Source organism: Leptonychotes weddellii, chromosome 11 (assembly GCF_054177405.1).
Source record: "Leptonychotes weddellii isolate Sample4059 chromosome 11, ASM5417740v2, whole genome shotgun sequence".
NCBI lineage: Eukaryota > Metazoa > Chordata > Mammalia > Carnivora > Phocidae > Leptonychotes > Leptonychotes weddellii.
In genome coordinates, this window is record NC_138379.1 from 88,556,530 (window position 1) to 88,579,768 (window position 23,239).

The 23,239-nt window shown below is 42.9% G+C and overlaps 1 protein-coding gene and 1 pseudogene across 1 annotated transcript in view; both read left to right on the forward strand.

Moving 5' to 3' along the window:
* Positions 1–2,151: 2,151 nt before the first annotated feature.
* Positions 2,152–2,656, forward strand: LOC102726123 (mitochondrial import inner membrane translocase subunit Tim17-A pseudogene; annotated as a pseudogene).
* Positions 2,591–23,239, forward strand: part of LOC145716322 (uncharacterized) — a 68,509-nt gene continuing 47,860 nt past the window's right edge. Inside the window, exons 1-3 of the mRNA XM_081799524.1 lie at positions 2,591–2,717; positions 18,948–19,092; positions 21,876–21,992. Coding sequence (XP_081655650.1) covers positions 19,041–19,092; positions 21,876–21,992 — 169 coding nt within the window. The 5' untranslated portion in view covers positions 2,591–2,717; positions 18,948–19,040. The remainder of the gene's footprint in view (positions 2,718–18,947; positions 19,093–21,875; positions 21,993–23,239) is intronic.

The following is a 23,239-nucleotide window of genomic DNA, read 5'->3' on the forward strand; positions in this document are numbered from 1 at the left end:
AAATTACCGACCCATGTCACTCATGAACTTAGATGCCAAAAACAAAAAACTTAGCAAACCAAATCCAACAGTGTATAAAAAGAATTAATATAATCAAGTAGAATTATTTTCCAGGTATGTGACGTAGTTTAACATTTGAAAACCAATCTATATCTATATCAACAAGCTAAAGATGGAAAATCACAATATATCAATTGACACAAAAACATTTGACAAAATTTAACACCCATTTGTGTATTTTAAAATTCAGCAAATTAGAAGAAAATTATCTCAACATCTACAAAAGGTCTACGGCTAACATCATACTAAATGATGAAAGATTGCTTGCTTTTTCCTAAGATTGGGAACAAAGCAAAGATGTCTTTTCTTACTCTTCTTATTCATCGTACTACTATAAGGCATAGCCACTGGGATAGGGCAAGAAAAATTTTTAAAAATACCCAGATTGAAAACGAAGAAATAAAACTATTTGCAGATGATGTGATTGTCCACATAGAAAATCCCAAGGAATCTACCAAAAAAAAAAAAAAAAACCCTCCTCGGACTAATAACTGAATTTAGCAGGGTCACAGGATATAAGATCAACACACAAAAATATTTTTACTTGTATATGCTATAAATATGCAGAAAATAGGGGTGCCTGGGTGGCTCAGTCAGTTAAGTGTCTGCCTTCTGCTCAGGTCATGATCCCAGGGTCCTGGGATGGAGCCCCACGTCAGGCTCCCTGCTCAGCGGGGAGCCTGCTTCTCCCTCTCCCTTGCTTGTGCTTTCTCTCTCTCTGATAAGTAAATATCTTAAAAAAAAATAAATATGCAGAAAATAAAGTTAAAAGTAATATTATTTATAATCACTCCAAATTAAATAGATAAAAATCTAAGGAAACATGCATTGGATATGCATTCTGCAAATTATAAAATGTTGGTGAAATTCTGCTGAAAGAAATCAAATAAGACCTAAATAAATGGAGAGATGCAGTGTTCATAGTTGGAAGACTCAACGTGGTAAAATGTCATCTCTTTCCAAATTGATATAGAGGTTTAATGCAGTCCCAACCAAAATCCCAGAAAGGACTTTTGTAGACATAGGCTTCTTCTAAAATATATGAAAAGGCAGAGGCCATAGAATAGCTAAAATATTTTCAACAGAAGAATAAAGTGAGAGGGATCACTCTGTCCAATATTAAGACTTACTCTGTAACTACAGCAATCAAGACAGTGTGGTATTGGTGGAAAGATGGACAAATAGACCAGTGGAACAGAGTAGACCTGCACAAATATAGTCAACTGATTTTCAACAAAGGTGCAAAAGGAATTCAGTAGAGATAGGGTAGCCTTTTCTACAAAAAGTGTTGGAACATTTGGACATCTAAAGGTAAAACTAGAACCTCAACCTCAACCTCAAACCTAAGCTTCACATCTTATACAAAATGGATCGTGGACTTAAATGTAAACTTTAAAATGTAAAACCTTTAGTTAAAAAACAAAAAAAACAGGTGAGGATCTTTAGGATCCAGGGATAGGTACTTAGATTTGACATTAAAATCATGATCTATAAAAGGAAAAAATTGGACCTCATAAAAATAAATTGAACTTCACCAGAATTAAAAACTTGTGCTCTGAAAGAACATGTGAAGAGTATGTGAAGCTATAGCCTGGGAGGAAATATTTGCAAGCCATATATTTGACAAAGGACTAGTATCTAGAATATATAAACTCTCAAAACTCAACAGTAAAAATTTTTTTTTAAAGTCTGGTCTGACATGTAAGGAGTTTGAAAGTTTTCTTCACAACAGGAAAAAAGCTGAACAAACAAAATCAACAGTTCTTCTCAGATCCATCAAAGAATGGAGATCATAGGGAAAACTGCTGCCCCCAAATTTAAAGAGATAGGCAGGTGGATACAGAGAAGGGCAGCTTACCAGAGCAGAAGCCCAGAAACAGAAACCCTTGCTGGAACCAGTCCTGAATCAGAAAACTTACATTGTAATTGACATATTGCTGGAGGCTCAGTGTAGACAAGTTTGAGAGTTAAAAGCTCCGGGGTGCCCAGTCTTAGAAGACCACCACATTTTTGTGAGTTTTACTAACAGGAGCCCTACCAGGTTCTCATGGTAAAGATCAGAAAAAGATCTCTCGCACAGGTGGAGTTAAGATGGAGGAGTATGCCCGGCAGCCTTGCCCTTGGCGAATTGTAGATGATTGTGGTGGGGCCTTTAGGATGGGTTCCATAGGTGGTGGGACCTCTCAAGCAATCAAAGGTTTTTGCAATTCTCCAGTGGGAGTAAACCACAGACTATGAGGGAGTTTGGCAGCTATTAAAACCAGGGCTCTGCAATTGGGAGATAGCTTTACAGTTTGGGGAGGTTTGTTTTCCACTATTGACTGCAGTCTGGTTCAAATCAGAGGGAAAGAAGATCCCTGGCACTCCCATCACAAGTGGTGCCATTAACAGGAGCCATACTGGCAGCAAGAAATGGACCAGTGGCCATGGTTGGGTCAGCCACGATGGGTGGCATTTTCCTAGCTTCGACTGAAGGAGCTGGTTTCTTGTTGACAAGATTGGCCTCTGCACAATTTCCTTGTGTCCTCAGTTTGCAGGAGACCCTTCAGCCCAGTTACCATCCTCCCTTTTGGGAGACTATCAACAATGCCAATAGGACTTCTTTCCCAGGATTACTTTAAGAGAATGAGCGGTAGTTCAAGAAGGAATTTGAGAAGGTAAGTTACAGTCTGTTTTTAAAACCATAGGTGGGACAGCTATGGCCAAATAGGCTCTGAAGAGGCACTCAGCTCTTTTTGCCATTTAAAGGAACATGGCGGGAAGAGACAGATGTTAAAAGATAATACATTTATTTATTCACACTTGGGCTGCATTTGTATTAAAAATAACTGTCTATTATCTTTATAAGAAAATATAATAAATGCTTAGAAGACAAAGGACCAGAGGGCAAACAACAATGAAATGTAACCATCATTTCCTTGGGAACTTCTCTGCTTGGTTTTATGTGTTCTGTCAGTCAAACAATAAAAAATTCCTGGAATGTGCTCTTTCTAGAAAGGAAAGGGAAGGGAAGGGAGAAAGGGAGAGAGAGAGAGAAAAAAAAAAGAGAAAAAGGAAAGAAAAATTTCATGTTTCTAGCAAGGAGAAGATAAAAACAGCCATTTTAAAATATGCCTGGAGCATTCTGTTCTTTTTAACAAGGCCCGTCCTCAAGGAAAACTATTTTACCAGGGCCTAACCAACAAATGGGAATGGTTGTACTCAAATCCAGCCTACTCTAGCCTTCTATGCTGGGATGGGGGTGGAAGGGGGATACCCAACTCCAGTCCCCCCAGCCTTCTTGTCTCACCTGAGGGAGAGGGGAGAAAAAAGCAAAAACCTAGTCATTGGAAATGTTTTGTTTTTTTTTTTTCAAAAAGCTAGGAGTCAGGAGCATAGAAACACTCAGCCTCAGTGTCCTGATGTGTTCATGAAAGATATTTGCTCTACTTAAAGGACAGGAAACAATTGCTAACTCATCCAACAAATACATATTAATCACTCACTATGTGCCAGGTGCTGTCCTAGCTGGGTACAACGGTGAGCAAGCCGTGCGCAAGGGAAAAAACTCTGGCCCTCATGGCGTTTACATTCTAGTGTGGAAGGCAAACAATAAACTGTCAAGACAAATAAGGAAATATTTATTGTATTATATGATGGTAAGTGCTGAGGAGAAAAATAAAGCAGGGAAGAGAGATGTAAGTGGCAGGTGAAATTTTTGATCAGCTGTCCAGTGAAGGCCCCCGAGAAGGCACGGTTAGGTAACAAGTTGAAGGGAGTGAGGCGAGGCAGGTGCTGAGCTTTGTGGATATCTAAGGCTAGAGCATGACTGGCAATGTGGTGAGTGAGAACACTCAAAAAGTTCAAAGCATTGTATGTGTGTGCATGTGGGAGAGAAATAATCTGATGTCTTAGGGATTTTGTGGTCTTTTTTCCTTCTGTTTTCTCTAGCTTTTGTCCAAAGATTATTACCTAGAATCAGAGCCATTTGAAGTGACCTAAGAAATCAGCAGGCCAACCTCAAATGATCCCCAGAGAGGCCACATCTGGCCCAGGTTCCAGAGCTAGGAAGTGGCAGGGCATTCCTCGGTGCTCTCTCCGTGGTCCATGTTCATCCCTGCATTTGCCTACCTGGGAAGCTGGTCATTTGAGGCTCACTGAGAACCCACAACTGGGTTAAGCCAAGTCCAGGTTGTGACCCAGAGACTAGCTTCTCTAAGACATTTCTCAAATGCCAAACATTTTCCTAGCTGAGGATCTGTTTCTGTTCAGCTCTGGTTTCTAATTCTCTTAGTTGCAAGCATGGCCCAGTATCCTTCAGCTTTTTGCCCTCTGCAACACTTTCCATTCAGGGACAACCGTGGATGCCATGCTTACACTCAAGAGTTGTGGCAGTGGACAAAACAGCACTTGGTCCTCTAAGAGCCAGAGTACAAAAACAGCACCCAGGTCTTGTTCAGGTTGGTTATGTTTGACTTGGTCTGGGTCTGAGGGATTCTCTCACATATGGCTCTCCCTTCCCTCCACATGGTGTCAGATGCAGGCTGTGGACCATGCATGATGTCAGAGTGGCTGATTCCAGTCAGAACAGCCCTTGGTGCCATGTGTCACCAATGTAAACAACTGGTTGGTATGGTGTCATGTAGACAAAACAACTCTTGGATGGGTTGGGTTTTCACTTTTCACTCAGCTCAAGTTGGCATGAGTCTAGGGTGGTGCCTGCCAAGTATGTGGGTAGGTTGGGGCCCTGCACGAGTTGCTGTGTGTTGGCAGCAGACCCATTTTCCCACTGCCTTTTAGTGGTCTGAAGCGCTTGGTGTAGAGGGTGGGGGCAACAGAAAGGAGTTAATTTTGGGAAGCCGATAAGTAGGATGGGGACTGAGTATGTCAGTCACCTGAAAACATCTCAGATGTTTCTCAAGTTTACCTTCTTGTCCAGAGCGGAATTTGCCAGGACTTTGACATTCACCCCAGCCTGTGCCTGTGTGTGACTGACCAGGCTACAGCAAAGGCTTTCTGGAATCTGAGGTTAAGAAAGATGAAAGGCCAGTGCCGCCTGTCTGTCTGCAATGGGCATATTGCATAATAATAGCTCTCTCTGATCTTTCTTTTGCATGTTCTTAGTTTCTCCACTTCTTCCTTTCAGCTTTGTAATATGACACCCAGCTGCTTCTTATCTTTGCTGCCTCCCCTCACCTCCCAACTCTCCTCTCTCAGATCCACACAGGGAACACAGACCACTCCTGCTTTGAAGCCTTAAGGACCCTGTCACTTCCCTTAACACCCTCTGTTTTCTGGACTTGTTGTTTAGTGATGCTGTAGCCACGTGAAGACTGTAAACCAACCCCTCAACCTTTATAAGGTGTCTTTCTCAGACAGGCTACCTGCCCTAATAGACCCTGGAGGCCCCATCTCAAGGTAGGGACAGGACCTAGAATTAAATATTTCGTCTGGAGTTTTTTGGCTCCTCTGTAAACTCAAGAGGTCTGAAAAGCAAGACTGTTGACTTCCTTAGGTAACTTTTATACTTTGTAAGCTTCCTGTGGAGGAGGACAACAAAGAGCTTTGTACTATCAGGCCAAGCCCAGAAGAGGTGGCATTTTCATTTGTGGGCCAGCTTCTGCGGTTACCACAGCCTGGTGGGCCCCTCAGGTTTGGCCAGTGATGTGACATCACATCACATCACATCACATCACAGGCACATGTGATAAGCTGTGACATGAATGACCCATCTTGACATTTGCAGGTCTAAGGAGTCCAAAGCCACAAGCTGTAGGTGTTTTCCAAGTGCCCCAGACTTGGAAGACGGATCATTTCCATCACCAATTGACAATTTACTTTATAAAAAGTTCCTGCCTGTTTCCTTTGCTCCTTCCAAGAAGGAAGACTGTGCTTTGAAGCAAGAAAAAATTGCCCTCCACATACCTTTTCTCAAAGGCTCTGTCTGCAGTGAACAGGAACTCCCTGTCAGGGCCCCCCACCTGCTTGGGCCCCTCCAAGGTGGGAATGGAGATCACCACAACATTTTCAGCGTTAAGAAAGGCCAATTATAAAACTGCACAGGCTAATGGCAAGAGAAGCAGCATCCTTTACTTTTACTTGTAACTCATGAACCTAGCACGTTAACTTGTGGGAAAACAAGATCTGTCTCCTGACACACTACTTAAAATCATGTAAGTGAGAGGTTATTTTGGTGGAAAAGCAAGGAGCCATAATAAAAGGAACCTTTAGAGAGAAAAGGCAAGGATGTCCTTGACAGCTTGCGGCCGTCCCATGACACAGAGTGCCAGGACCTGCACACAGTCCCAGGGGACTAACACACTTCGGGCACTTTTCTCTGGAAATACAAATAACAAGAGATGGATTTAAGTTTTCCCATGTTTCCTTTCTGCCTGCCCCCCAAGAAAGATGTAAGGATGCTTAGTAATGAGGATTGAGGGGAGAGTAGGATAGATGAGTAACACAAGTAGGAGAGCGGCCTGGAATAGGGCGGCGCATAGTAATAGTGGTAGTTACTCTCATACTCCGGATTGCTTGTTGAACTGCTGTGAATTTCAGAGTTTATTTGAATCCCATTATCCAAAGCCCCTTAAGATGTCAGCGAAGCAAGCGTGATTGCCCATTTTACAAATGAATGAATTGGTTACTCGGTTAGTAAATGGCGGAGCCAGAGCTTGAATCTAGACCTCCTGACTACTCACTAACCTTAAGTCTTTTCAAAATACCAAGCTGCAGGGCTGTTGTGCACTTAAAAGATAAAGGTTCTACCACTCCCACCCCACTCCCAATTATCCCAGATTCTTTTGGGGCTCTTAGACCTACTGGCTGAAAACAACCTCTCACGGGAAAATTAGACTGCCCAGCACCAATGATAAAAGAAAAAAATTGATAACATCAAAATTAAACATTTGTCCTAAAAAGACATCATTAAGAAAATAAATGGAGAGTCCACAGACTGAGGGAAAAAAATACATACATAGCCCTTATCTGACAAATCCAGGATATATAAAGAAACCCTACAAATCAAGAGTAAAAAGACAATGCATTTATTAAATGGGCAAAAGACCTGAAAACATACTTCACCAAAGGAGATACGCAAATGGCCAATAAGTATGTGAAAAACTGCTCAGCATCATCAGTCACAAAAATGCGAATTAAAACCACAACGACACAGCAATGCATACCCACTAGAATAGCTAAAAATTTTTTAAAGTGACATCACTAAAGGCTGCGGAGCACCTGGAACTCTCCTACATTGCTGGGGGCATGTACAAAATGGTATAACACATTCACTCCAGATACTTACCTAATAATGATAAGAGCAACAAAGATTTGTCCATACAAAGAGTTATACATGAATATTCACTACAGCTTTTATTCCTAATAGCCCAAACCAGTAAACAACCCAAGTGTTCGGTGATAGAAGAATGGATAAATAGGTTATGGCATCTTCATGAAGTGGAATACTACTCATCACTAAAGGGGAGTAAATGACAGACTCATACAGCAACACGGTAGAATCTCAAGCACTTGGTGTTGAGTTAAAGAAAACCCAAAGGAGTACATACTGTATGAGGCCACTTGTGTGGAACAGAAAATACAAATTTATAGTGGTAGAAGTTAGAGAGTGGTTAGGAGGGTGGTAGAATTGATTCGAGAAGGATGTAAGGGAAATTTGGAGGGTAATGGAAATGTTCTCTTATTTTGAGTAGTGCTTACAAAGGTTGTCTAGGACTGTCAAAACTCTTCTAACTGAACTCTTAAGATCTATGTATTTTGTTGTATGTTAATCATATCTCAATAATTTTTTTTAAAAAGGCTCATGCTGGGTTAGCCACAAGGATTATGGCCTTACTCCTCGGAGGCCAATTTCTTCCCCTCTGACTGAAACCTGAGATCTGAGCTAATGAACTCCCCCAGCAGCCTGGGCCTCAGGGGTGAAGGCAATGAAGAGTTTCAGCAAAACAACTCTAACCAAAAGGCCTCTCTGTATAGCGGTGCTGAAAAAGCTGCTTTTCTCTGTCCTTCACCCCAGGGATTTACTGACCTCTTATTTATTATCTTCATCTGTTAAAACTCAAAGGGTGAATACCAGAGGTTCTTGCCAGTCATTTCTCACTGTTGTCCAAAAAGGAATAAAGTACAACTCTCTGCAGAGTGCAGCTGGTTTAATAGGACCAGGGTCACCCATCATACTGGGCAGGGAGATTCTTCATTGTTGGCATAGAAGTAAGCTCCAATGACAGACTCACTCCTAATTTTAGGATTCACTGGATCTCACACAGAGATAGACTTTAAAACCTTAGGAAGGGATGATAAGAAAGGGGCCTCGGCGCAAACCCATATGTTTCTAGACCAAGGATGCATGCTTTCTCCACAAAGGGTTAGTTGAATCGTATTTAAACAGCCCCTGTGGGGCAGGAGTTCCCCAGCCAGGGAGACCAGGGGGCTTAGAAACCAGTCATATGAGGGACAGTCACAAGGATCATGTGCCTACTGATGAATCAACCACTAAACTCTACGTCTAAAACTAATAATACACGGTATGTTAATTAATTGAATTTAAATAAATACATAAATAAAAACAAGAATCATGTGCCTTTACCCTGGAGAGAGTATGGGAAGATGCCACAGCCATTCAAATGCTTGAAGATCTGTGTAAAGAAGGAAGAAACAGGCCTTATGTATCCAAATGGCAAAACTTCAACCAATGTATAGCAGTCACAAGAAGCTGGATTTTGATGCAACATAAAAAGGACCTTTGTAACAACCAGAGCTGCTTAGCATTCCCTTCACATATCCATTCATTCAGCCTGTAATTTTTGAGGACCTACTGTGTTGTGACATACCAGACTGGCCCTGAAAGATGTTCACTGCAGAACCAAGGACAAAGTGTGACTCTAGATAGTGCAGATACAGGGCAGCAAGAGAGAAGCACAGGTGAGAGAGTTACATCAAGAGAGGGAGGGATTAGGGGCGCCTGGGTGGCTCAGTCGTTAAGCGTCTGCCTTGGGCTTAGGTCATGATCCCAGGGTTCTGGGATCGAGCCCCTCATCGAGCCCCGCATCGGGCTCCCTGCTCAGCAGGAAGCCTGCTTCTCCCTCTCCCACTCCCTCTGCTTGTGTTCCCTCTCTCACTGTCTCTATCTGTCAAATAAATAAAATCTTTATAAAATATATATAAAAGGAGGGAGGGATTATTTCCAAGCTCAGCTGAGCCCTCCATGAGACTTAGCAGTCATTTTGCTCCTCCTCATTTATTCTTTCATCCATTTAATAAATATTCATTGAGCTCTACTATGTCTCAGGCACTGTTCCAAATGCTGGGAATGTAGAGTGTAGGCAAACTGATACGGCATGGCAGTTGGTGACTGGTACTGCAGAGAAATAGGGTTGCTCTGGATCTTTATGTCTCCCTTCAAGCAATCAGTCCCTCTTCTCTTATTGACTATAGTGATCTCCCACCTCACTAGGAAAATTGCCTCAGCCTCCCTCCCCCGCACATCCCAACTACCATCACCTCTTTCCATTCTTACCCCGTTATTTTCTGACTCAGAGAAAAGAAAAATTCTTCCTCCAAGACTGACCTCTCCACTTATGTTCTTCCCCTGCTGCAGAGACCTTGCTCCATCATCTCTGCCAGTCCCCATGCTCCCTACATTTTCTCTCCACTTATGTTCTTCCCCTGCTGCAGAGACCTTGCTCCATCATCTCTGCCAGTCCCCATGCTCCCTACATTTTCTCTCCTCATTTACTGGCCTATTTGAAATTCACAGATTTGTTCATTCCTTGTAGTCTTAAAGCAACATTCCTTAGCTACCCCCAAGAAGGCAAATAAGTTTTAGTCAAGAGCTAGTTGGATTGATAGGTGGTAGTACCTTCCTGAGCACAGTGGCAAAGGCGAGTTCCCAAGATCATGTGTGGACTCACAGGAAAGATAGATCTGACGGGTTATGATGTTACTCCCTACATTCACAGAAAGCACCTTGCATCTTGGGTTTCTTGATGAGTACCTGCAGATTCTGTCTCACCCCGACTCTCTCTCAAACTTTGTTGACAAACTTCTTAAAAGCTCACGTTAAATTTCTTGCCTCCACTGCTTCACCTCTCCTTTGTTATCTCACCTGCCCTACCATGCTTGTGTCTGCAGATCTGCTCCTGCAGAGAACACACAGTGACCACACATGTGCCAAAATAATACCTTTCCCCCTTGTGTTGGTATCTTGGTAGCATTAACCACTGGTGTTCCCCAAGGTTATGTCCTCGGCCCTATGCTTGCCTTCCTGCCCCTTGTGCTCTAATAGCTTCTTCTTCAGTCTCCTGCACAGAATGCTCTCCGGAGCCACCACGCATTTCCACCTGGGTCTTGCTGAGCATCACACACTCTTGGTGTCCAAAATAGGACTCATTATCCTCTCTCCAAATGCTTCTTCCTCTTGAATATCATTCACAGCTTATAGTTTGCTGATCTTGCAAACACTCAAGCCAGAATAGTTGACCTCTTCCTCTCCTTTACCGTATAGTTCAAATCCACCACAAACCCCTTTCTGTCAATCCCACCTCAGAAATGTCTCTTGAGTTCATTATCTCCTCTCCATCCTCACTGCCACTTCCTTGGTTCCAGCACTCATCTCTCTCCTGTTATTGAAATGACCTCCTATTTGTCTCCTTTTCTTTATTCTAACCCCCATATCAGTCCAATTCTTGTCTTCCACCACTAGAATTACTGTCTTAAGAGACAAACCTCGGCATGCTATTCCCTTAGTTAAAAATGTCTGGAAATTATCCAAATGTCTTTTAAATGGTGTGTGGTTAAACAAATGTATCATGGAATACTACCCAGCAATGAAAAGAAACAGACTCTTGATATATGACACAATTTGGATGAATCTGAGGAAAATAATGCTGACTGAAAAAAGAAAGCCATTCTCAAAGTCTATGTTCTGTTTGATTCCCTTTATGTAACAATCACAAAATAACATAGATGAAGTATAGATTGGTGGTTGCCAAGTATTAGGGCTGGGGGACGTGGGTATGGTTATAACGCAGTGGTGCAGGGGAGTCTTGTGGTGATGGCATAATTGAGTATCTCAATTATGATGGTAGTTACTCAAGGCTATGCATGTGATAAAATTGTGTAGAGCTGCACACATGCACACACACAAATTAGTGCATATAAACTGGTGAAACCTGAATAAGCTCTATGGGATGGTGGGAATGTCGGTTCCTTGGTTTTGTACTGTGGATGGTTAAGATATTAACATTGAGGGAAGCCAGGGAAAAGGGTGCATGGGACCTCCCTGGACCTTCCTTTACAACCTCATGGGAATCTATGATTGTTTCAAAATTAAAAAGTTAAAAAGTAAATAGATAAATTATTTTTTTTAAAGTAAAGAACACAAAAAACTTCAATGCTCCCCATTTTTCATAGAACAAAATAGAAACTCCTTTGTTCAACATTCAAGGTTCTTAACAATGAGTCTCATTTCCCATTGCTCCTCCTTTTAGAACCTTCATTCATTCCTTCAGTAACCATGGGGAGCCCATGATGGGCTGGGACACTGAAAATACAATGGTCAGTGGAAAGATAAGGTCTCTGCCCTCAGAAACTTAGTCTTTGGGGAAAACAGCCAGTTAGGCAAGCAGTCCCACTGATGAGGGCAAGTGCTGTAACTGGGAAGTACAGAAGGCTGTCTCAGTCACTCCCCTCATCATTCCTTTTCATGCGTGCTGTTCCCTTTGCCCAAAATGCCCTTCCCTGTCCTGGTGAAACTCCACTGTCTGCTTCTATGAAATCTTCTCATTCATTCACTCATTCATTCATTCAGCAAATATTTACTGGTGCCATCCCTACACCAGGCCTTTTTCCACGCCTTGGGGCTGCGCTGTGGACAACACAGCTGATATTAGTGGGAGACACACATGATAAACAGCCAAACAGGAAAAATGGCAGCGATAAGCTATAAGAGCATTTGGGGAGGCGACGTAAGCTAGGATGGGTCAGGGAAATATCTCTCCAACCAGATGATACTGAAATGGGTACCTAAAATGCTAAGAGTGAGCAGGGAGGGATAGTGCAGATAAAGGAAAGGGGAAAGTTGGTGCAAAGTCTTAAGAAGGAGAACACTTTGCCTTGTTTAAGGAACCGAAGGTTAGTGTGGTACAGCAAAGGGGGAGAGGCAGATAGCAGAGGGAAGGCCCGAAAGGTGGGAAGGTGGCCACTTTAAAGGGCATTATAAGTTAGAGTGAGGAGTTTGGATTTTATTCCAAGTACAACATCAAGGCTCTGGAGGGTTTTAAGTAGGGGAAAGGCATATCTGATGGACTTTTGAAATGATGATTCTAACAGTTGTGTGGAGAAGGAAATCTAAGGTAAGGGCAGTTTAGCCAAGAGAAGAATTAGAGAGACAAGTTAGGCAAGAGAGGATGGGACTCCTTGGCAGCCCTGCAGGTGCTTGATCACATTGCTGTTGTCTCATTTGTTACGTGGTTTAAGGTCTGTTCTGTGCCTGCCTTCCTGACTAGATGGCTGCTGATGGAAGAGACGGACCATCTGTTTTTTTTTTTTTTTCTCTCTCATGCCTACCTAGCTCAGTAGTTTCTTAAATAAAATTGAGCTGAATAGTTATGTCCAGCCCAGGAGGAAGGAAAGTGAGTCCAGGAGGACTCTAGAAAAACAAATGACTTGAAGTAGGCCGTGAAGGATGGGTAAAATTTGAACAGGTAGCAATGGGAGGAAATAACCTTCCCTGAATGAAGTGGGCAGCGTGATGAAAGGAACAAAGATGGGAAAACAGTGTGGATGGAGGAGAGACAGGACACAGTGATGGAGCAATCAGCCTGGGAGAAATGCTGGTGGATGAAAACAAGATAAAACTAATGGGAACAATTAGAAAGATGGGTTGAAGTAAACGTATGGTGGTTCTCTGAAGGTTGAACCAAGGAACTGGTCTTAAATTTTGAGAACAAAGGGGAAGCTACTTAATGCTATAAACAGAGGAATGGTAAAATTTCTGAACTCTGTCTCAGAAAAATGACCCTGAAAGCCACTGGATGAGAACAGACAGGAGATGAGAAAAGTGTTTTCGGTGAATAGAAAGCAGTTTTCAGGGTAAAAAGGAATGAGTATTTCCTTGACCAGCCTTTGTTCTTCTCCACCTGAAGCAGTGAGTTCTCTCTGAAAGCACTCACACCATCATTTCAGGGGTTTTAATCAGTATAAGACTTTATAAGGTCATCACAGAACGTACAGGTAGGGTAGGTGAAGACTGTTTCCAGAGAAGCATGGACCATTTTATTCCATCAGTTTCCAGACAGAAACCTAAGTAAAGATGAAGAGCTTTAAGGAGGATGTAATCCACAGCAGGTGGACCACAGGGCTGGGAAACCCTGCAGGGAGGGGGGTGGGTGGGGGGAGGAATTCAGGGCAAGCCTCTTACTCCAAGTCCAAGGGTTTGTTTTTCCACTGCATTTCCTTCCAAGAATGCAAATGTGTTTTCTTCTCTTGGTCACCAGTTTGCTGTGCTTCCCAGCTCATTCCACTGGATTGAGTTACCTGCTGTGTTGGGTTGTTTTCCCCTGAACGCTTCCAGCTTTTTCACTCCCTGCCTTCTGCTTTTGTGCACTTTCCCAAGCGTGGGGTGTTCTTCCCTCCCGTGACGCTATTCCCAGTGCCAGTTGTGAATACAGCTCTGATTTAGCTTCCTCCCTGCCCTCCCCCGCCTACCATTTTCTACTCCCACCCATGTCTATTTATGTTTCACTGGCCTCAGCAAGAGGAGAAGAACCAAAATTTAATATTTATTCAGCACTTATTACATACCAGGCACTATGCTGAACAATTTAGGTACATAATATAATCCACTCCTCACAGCAAGTCTATAAAATAGCTATTATTATTGTTCCCACCTACTAGATGAGGAAACTGATGTTCAGGGAGTTTATACAACTTGCCTGTGGTTATAAAGCTTGAAGCCAGGATTTGACCCAGGTCAGTGTGACCCCAGAGGTCATCTGCAGCACCAAGTACTTTAATAACTGCTTTTTCTTTCTTTTTCAAAACTCACATGAATGATTTCATACTAGGTGTATCCTTTTACAACTTGCTATTTTTCATTCAACATTATATATCTGAGATTTATCCATGTTGATAAATTTTACCTACTTATTTTAATAACAATATTTCATTTTATGAATATACTAGATTGATGGACGTTTAAGTCATTTCCAGTGTTTTGTTATTAGAGTGTACATTCCTGTGTACTTAGCTCTGTGTGCTGTGTGAGAGACTTTATTTAGGGTACTTACCTAGAAATGAGATTTCTCAATGTAGGGTATGGGTGCCTCCATCTTTAACTCTATTTGACTTGCCTACAGTCTCTTCTCAAAGTGGTGGTATCAGTTTATACTCCCCACATTCTCACCATCACTTGCCACTATCAAATTCAGAAGCAAATATGGCAAAATCTGGATGGTAGGTATGTGGATGTGTTGTGGTATTTTCTATACTCCTCTGTACTTGCAAAATATTCCATAATTTAAATTGTTGTTATGACTGCCTTCTTTCAACAGTGCTTGGACAAAGACTCAGGATTCTTTTTTTTTTTTTTTTAAAGATTTTATTTATTTGACAGAGAGATAGAGAGAGTGCACAGATAGGCAGAGTGGCAGGCAGAGGGAGAAGCAGGCTCTCTGCTGAGCAGGGAGCCAGACGTGGGGCTCGATCCCAGGACTCCAGGATCATGACCTGAGCTGAAGGCAGCCGCTTAACCGACTGAGCCACCCAGGTGTCCCAAGACTCAGGATTCTTAATGATGGTGTCTGCAAATAACACAAAACTTAGAGAAGCAAGACACATGAGTGCCTGTGTGATATTGTGACTTACAGTAGGAAATATATATTTGGCCTTCTACCCCATTTCCAGCACAGATCTCCTAAAACCCTTGGAATTTCCTAAGTGATGAAAGTGTCTTTCGTTATGTTAATAAAGTGACTTTTGGACCTAAGGATGGGAACTTGTTGCCAGGAGAACCAACAGTGCAATTGAGGGATGGAACTTTCAGTCCCACACCCTGACTTCTGGGAAAGGTAGAGAGACTGGAGGGTAAATCAACTGCCAATGAGCAATGATTTAATTAATTATGCCTATGTAATGAAGCCTCCATGAAAACCCAAAAGGATTGGGTTTGGAGAGTTTCCAGGTTGGTGAACACATGGAGATTCTGAGAGTGACATTCCTGGAGAGGGCAAGGAAGCTCCACACCCTTCCCATATACCTGGCCTGATGCATCTCTTCCATCTGCTGTTCTATCCTTTTATAACAATTGCAACTGGCATCCAAATTTGGGGGCATGGAGGCACTGTCTCCTAGGACTGAGCCCTTAATCTGTGGAATCTGATGTTATCTCTGTGAAGATAGTGTCAGAATGAGTTGAATTCTGGACACCAACAGGGTGTCTAGGAATTGCTTGTTGGGGTGGGGAACCATTGGAAATATGGGTCCCAGAATACCCCAATTGGGTCAGGAATCCACATTAAAAATAACCTCAACAAAGCTAAGTTTAATGGAAATTGATGAAAGGGTAAAGGTCACCTTCACAAGCACAGATGGAGAGTTCTAGCTTAGGTTAGGCAGCTTTGGTATAGAGGAATCTGGTAGAGTGAGTTAAGGATGAGTTTGAATAACCAGAATCTCAGTGTGAGCCATCAATGGGCTATTATTTTGTAATAAAGAGGTGAATGACCTCTGTATCAGCCAGGGCTCTTTGACCACAGCAACAGAAACCGATTTTAGCTAACTTACAAAGAAAAAGGTTTATTGGAAAATCATCTCTGCTCAGAAAGTTGGCAGGAAGGCTACAGAACCAGGTTCGAAGATGGGCAAAAACCTGTCTGACCTAGGCAGTAGGAACCCCAGGAGATATCTAGCAGCAGGAATGGTGGCATGTGAACCCCATCTGTAAACAGAGGTCCAGGTCCAGGGCAATAGAAATATTGTTCCTAGTAGGTCTGAGCTGATCAGCCCAGATCTGAGCTGAAATCCTCAGTTCCAGCTTTGCTTTTCTTGCCCAGTTAGAGGAGACAACCTTATGAAACCTGGCTTTCACAGAAGACAGTCTGAAAGCCACTGCCAAGACCTGCCTCTTGTTACCCCACAGACTGGAACTAGAGGCAATGTGTAGGAGCTCAAGGAGAGAGAGTTGAGATAATAAATAGAGCCATTCAACAATGGACTTAACACACCTCCATGGTGACAAGCTCACTGGCCACTGCAGTTGTTCAAGGCAAGACTGAATCCCCTGTGGTAGAATATAAGGGAAAGGAACCCTGCATTAATAGGAAATAGATGAGATAACCTAGAGGGTCCCTCTCAACTCCCTGATTTGTGATTTCAAGCAAGGCTTTTGCAGCTATTTATTTGCTGGAAATGAACATCCCTTAAAGTCTTTCCCCATCCCCTTCCCACACCTTTGTTGGCTTGATCAGACAGTCATTGAGTTATGTGGATATAAGATTGTTAGTGCAAATTCATTTACAATCATTAGTATTATCCTCTTAGAACATTGTTTATTCATTTTTCCAATTAAATATCATAACTACCCCACAGAAAATCTGGGTAAAAGAAAAGAGAAAAAAAAGGCATCTATGATCCCAACAAAAAAATATGACCATTTGTGAATTTTCTTCCAATTTTTTACTTACGTGCATTTTTCATAAAATAGTTAATTTCTTCTGATTATAAAAACAACACACAGTTGGTATGTTCAAACGCTATAGCAAACTATTAAAAAGAAGTAAAAGATTATTTAAAATGTCACCACTTCAGACATCTTGGAAAATATCCTTTGTGATATTGCTCTGCATATATTATACATGCAACATTGTATATCAGTGGAATCCTACTATAAGCAGGGGGTGCGGGGGGGTGGGGCGTGTGATTTTTTTTTTTTTTTTTTAGTAGACTCCATGCCCAGCATGGAGCCCAATGTGGGGCCCAACTCACGAGCCTGAGAACAAGACCCTAACTGAGATCAGGAGTTGGACACCTAACCGACTGAGCCACCCAGGCACCCTGGGGTCTGTGATCTTTTTATCACTCTGTGTCACAGAGTTCATCTTATCCCAATGAACATATAAATGTTATCTTTTTTAATGACCACATAACGTTCTTCAGATGGTTGTTTCATAATTTAACTGATATCCTATTAATGAACACTTAGAACATTTAGGTTGTGTCCAATTTTTTACTCTTATGAACAATGCTGCATTGAACATCCTTGTCCATCTGGCCCTATGTACCTTTCTGCTATCTCCTCAGGCTATATTTTTTTTCAAATAATTCTGAGGGAATATTAGACCAAAGTCACATAGAGTTGTAAACCGGTAAGAGAAAGCTGGCGAACTCCAGCATACACACAACAAGGATATATTTTGTGGATGGGCAGAGCAATGGCGTGATGCCCATCCCCTAAGTGGACACTCCTAAAATGCTCTCTCACACACCCTCAACTGCAGACTCCCCAGACTCGCCACTGGTTATCTGAGTGCTGAAGTTTCCCCCTTCCACCCCCATCTCCAGTGAACAAAGCCCTGCCTGCCTGTCCCCCCCTCAGACCTGCCCCCCCTGTCTCTAACCCTTTCCCCTAAGAACTAGCAATACCACAGGTGTTTTTCCCTCTATGAAATGAGAATAAAGAAACCTGCTTTTTGCCCTCAAGGCTAGCTTCTCTCCATCCAAAGAGCAGAGCAAACTCACACCTTGTCAGGCTGGTCAGCACACCTGCCCTCCAGGAACCAGCAAGTCGGAAACCACCTAGGAGGACCTGAAGGGCTCTGACTTAGCTCTGGAGATGGACCTTCCATGAGAATTGGATTTTGAAGTCAACTCATAAGCAGGAACTCACTGTGGCAAAGAGACTGTTTGCTTCCCTAATAACCATTCTCCTCTTCTTTCATTATTAATAGAACCCCAATTTTATTCTGGGTAACAGTATGCATAACTACAGGATTATGTTTCCCTTGAAGTTAGGTTTGGCCAGTGATATAGTCTGTGCACGGAGCTGCTGGGAAAGCACTTTAGATGGGTTTACCTGGCTGGGAAGGTCACCTTCTTGGTCTTTCTTCCCTTCTTCCTCCTTCTTGCCTGGCGTGTGGGCTCTGAAATGTTTTTGTGGTCACTCTGGGTCTTGAGGTGACCTTGAGTTGGAAATGTGTGCCAATTCTAATAGAGCCCAAAAAAAAACTGGCCCTAACAGCCGTGGATGGAGTCACCAGCCCACTTTTACCTGTGGACATGCTTTTGGCTGGAACGAAATCATCTTGCTTAAGTCACTTGAGTTTTATATTTTATGCATCTAAAGGTGAACTTATACAATTACAAATGATTAAAAATACTCTTGGGAATTCCTGAGGACAGTACCGTGTTGGAGACCACATCTCTCAGTAAGTTCAACAGAGCCCTAGTTTCCTTCATAGTTATAACAGATCTGTTTCTTCAGCTGAGTATGAAATGGGAATAGATGGGTCGTGTTTAAAAAAAAAACACACACAAAAATAAAAACAAAAAACCTTTCAACACTGAAGGGACAAAGCACACCCTCTCTGTAAGGTTCATAAAAACTGAGACCACCTGAGGAAAGGACATATTTTCATTTCCTACCTGCTCATAGGTCTATAACCACTGAGTGGATTGGCAGGGAGAATGGTCCGGATCATATTAAGTGTGTTTGTGTGTGTACATGCACACCTGGGCAACTTTCCCTCTTTCTCTTTCATCTAGCAGATTATTGAATTTCCATATATTAAATATGTATTTGATGAAATTTCATTGCTTTTAGAAATCATATACTCATTAAGTCAATGAGTTGTTTTTGAAATCCCCAGACAAATCTCAATATCTGTTCTTTACAGGTATTCAGTAGCTATATTTCTTAAGATGATATCTCCCAGGGGTCAATCTTCCCAGGCACTGGGCTCGGTGCCTTGCAGCTGAGACTGGCCACAATGGAGAGCTGGGACAGGGCCAAAACTCCCTTCCAGGAAAGTAATTTAAGAGGTGAGTGCTCTTTTCTTTATCTTTGCCTTTGCTTGACCCCATCAACAGACACAAGAGAAGGTTAACTTCATCTCACTCATTTAGCAAACTTTACTAAATGCTACTAGTTACCAAGCCAAGAAGAGTGTTGAAGAGAGGAGATGCCATTATAATGCCAGATAAACAAAACCCAATCTTTGCCCTTGTATTGTTCACAGGCTAATGGGGAAGACCAAGCCTCAACTCTCAGACTATATGCAGTCTCAACACAATGGGTGTTCAACAGAGGTCTCTGGGGGCCCAATGGCATATGCCTTGGCTGTATTAGTTTTTCAAATAATAGAAATTGAATGTATTATTCAGTATTAGCATATCATTAGGTATCTTTTTTTAGCAAATCTTTGTTGAGTGAATAATTGATCTTTTTGGAGCCACTATATGTCTTTGTCTTGCTCTGGTGACTACAAACCCTAAGCCGTCTATTCCCACGTGGGGGGACTTGGCAAATAGTTACTGCTGAGATGAAGGAGGCTTTGTCAGTTAGCATGCATTCTAGCAAGCACTGATGAACACAGCTGCTCCCAGGCACGAACTGGTGTGGGTATCACCTGCAGAGTCTGGAGGAAGTCCATGGTGCTTCACTCAGGCTTTTCCTTCCATCCTACCCCATACTGGGCCCCGGCTGTGTCCCTAAACCAAACTTCTCCCTGGTCTCTCTGTTGTGGGTGCCTGCTCCCACATCCCTCCCCACTCTCCCTTTTCCCTTCTTCAGAGAGAGAGGTACTGCATTTTGCTCCTTCAACAGGAGGCAACCCACAGAGCCAACAAGGCTTGGCTGCCCTTTCCCAGAGCACTGAACATCTTGAAGACATTTGTAATTTTACTCACAACTGGAGGATATAATTCATTGCTTGCTGAATCAAAGTCCACCAGCTGCCAGAGGATTCCAGAGGCCATTTGTATGATACTTAGAAGTAAAAACAAAATGAAATGGTTCTACTCTCACCCTGTCGTCCCTCACATACAAATACACTCACAACTAAGCCATGGCTTTTGCTATCAGACAGAACAAGCCATACCACCTCCTGCTTGCCCCTGCCTCCCACCCCTTGTCTTAAGGGGAGATGGTTCAACTCATATTTGGGATACATGAAATTTGCCGATACAAATTAGGCCCAGGCAGACTGCAAGGTTAAGAGTGAATTACTATCCGCTATGAGGGACTTGAGGGATAGAGGGAATCCCAGCCAAGGAGAGGGATGCAAACCTTCTCTCCTATGCAATTAATCATCTGTAAGTGCAAAGGGAATGGCTGCTGGGAAGATTAGGGGAGTCTCAGCAGCTTGCTAAGTCTCTGCTTTCCAGCTGGGGCCATGGGGTCAGAGCAATTGGACCAAGCCCTCTACCTTGCTTGGACCTTGGGGGCTGCGAAAAAGCAGATTGCTAATGGACAGAGGAAACTGTGGGGAATGAGAGTCTTTCCCACCCATCTGGGGCTAGCAGGCACTGTCCCGGTCACAGGTGCTTGGGCCTTGACTCTCCCCAGAGTTTCTACATGCAGAAGCTGAGTGAATGCCAATTCCCAACCACATTCAACAGATTGATTGTTCAGTAGTAACAATGGCTGCCTTGTATTGAAGGCTAACTATGTGTCCTGTACCATGTCAAACACACACACACACACACACACACACACACACACGCACATGCAATCTTATTCAATCTGGACTGCAGTTCTGTGAGGCCAGGCACCACACTTATCCCATTTTTGCAGATGAGGAAAGTAAGGCTCAGAGAGACTCAATGACTTGCCTAAGGTCACACAGTTGTTCAGTGATGGATGCAGGATTTGAACTCAGGCCTGTCTGATTTAGAAGTCACTGTTTGGACCCACCAGACTGCTGCCTCTCCCTAGAAACTGAAGGAAACCTCGTGAGATAAAGTATTTTTTGAACTGAGAACAAGAGAAAAAGACTTTATTCCCCGGAACACATGGTAGATTTTCTCTACTTCAGTGAAGATAACCATAAAAATAACTAGCAGACAAATCTGTAACTCAACTATTGCAGCAACCAGTTATGTCCTTCCAACATAGTCTGAGTTTTCCTTCCCTATTCTCATTCTACACCTTCCTATTCCTCTGTGCATTTGTTTGCTTGTTTTTTATTATGATACGTGTTTTTTGTGATCCACTGCAAATCTTTCATAGAATGAGATGGGAAATAGAAATATGGAAAGAACGACAGGTAGATGCACAGAAAGATGGTAGATGGATGGATGAACTGGTAGATGGGTGGATGGATGAACATACACAGATACATGGATGAAGAGGCGGATAGACAAATGAACAAACAAGTGGACAGGTGGATTGATGGACAAGCAGATGGATAACCGGGTGAACAGACAAACAGATAGACAGATAAATAGATGGGGCAGAGCTGCCCTGACCCATGTGTAGACTGACTCTGACTGACACCCACACCAGCTGCCTAGACCCTCTGAGCTGACCACAGGGTAACTACACCTGTGAGGTCCTCTGAGGTCACACCAATTCGGGACCTGTCACTGAGAGTTGGCTCTCTCATCCCTGGTCAGTAAGGAGGGTATGGGAATGGCTTAATACAAACCCAGAACCACTGCTGCTGTCTACTTCCTCTACCCGACCTTGCCCTGCTGCCCTGGTTCTTGCCTCCCGCATTCTCCCAAGGGGACCCCAAGGAGACCCAACCCTCTCCATGTGGCCAAACATTACCTTACCTGGTTTTTATTTTTTATGTATGAATTTTTGCACTCTTCCCTCACAGGCCAAATTGGAAGAACCCTGAGGGCAAGCAACACATCTCTTATCTCTGTTTGTCCAGCGTTTACCTCAGTGCATGCTGATGCCAAGATGGAAAATCGTCTCATGGAGCACATCATAAGTAAGTGCAAATTGTGGGCTTCTGTGCTTGATGAAGTTTCTTTAGCCTCTTTAAGCCATGTCACAAAATACAATCAGTGCTCAGTAACATCGACAAATAGCAACCACTATGTATGAAAATATCCCAGTGCCACCACAATGTCTTTTGTTTGAGTGCTAACTAAACACATTACATAATAACAGCTAATAACTATAGAGCACTCACTGCTCATCTAAGTACTTTACATGTAATAACTCAGTCTTCATCAATAATAAGACCTAGAGAGAGGTCCTATTATCCACATTTTACAGAGGAAAAGACTAATGCTGAACAAGGTTAAATAACCTGCTCAACTTCACACATTAGTAAGAGGCAGAGCTAAGGTTCCAATCTTGGTCCAACTCTAAGCCTCTGGTCTTAATCCGAGTTATGGGACCACTTTAAGTGGGACAAGTGGAGTGAGCCCTCCTGACCTTGTGGAAAATTGATAGGGTTTTAGTGGGAACCTTCTGACCAGTTCTGAGCACACAGAGCCTCTCTCTGATGAGTCAAGGCCTGCTGGAGTCCAATACAGAAACACAAGCTGGCAATGGCTCATGGGGCCATTTCCCAACCAATAAATGGCCTGTCACTCCTGCTTAACTCCCAAACCCACAGTAGGAAGGATGCCTAGCTGGAAAGTCAAGGCCTCTATACATGGCAGCCAATGATTTTGTGATATGTCCAAGTCCCTTAACTTGTGTGAGCTTCAGTTTCCTTGTCTGCACACGGAGACAGTCACATTGGCCTGGGGTCCTGCACAGGGCTGTTGTGAGAATCAAATGAGGGATGGAGAGTGGAATCTGCCTTGTAAAGAGAGAGGATTTTTGAACTGAGAACAAGAGAAAAAGGCTTTATTCCCCTGAACACATGGTAGATTGTCTCTACTTCAGTGAAGATAACCATAAAAATAACTAGCAGACAAATCAGCCCTGCCAGGGCCCCTTGGAAAACACCCGTCTAATTGGGTGATCCGAACAGGCTTCCCAAATGCATTACTGATCATTGTTAGGAAATACCAAGTGGTGTCTGAGAGTTCAGACAGCCCCAAAGGTTACTCTCAAGGCTGGTGAGTAAACCACAGTTCTATCACTTTGGGCTCCTGGCCACTTAGCTGCAGCACTAGAAATGCTTCAAGCTTACTCCATTCAGACTTGGTTTGACCACAATCATATTAAATATTAAATCATCTAGTGGCACTGGCATAGAAAAACACCATGTCAGACCTA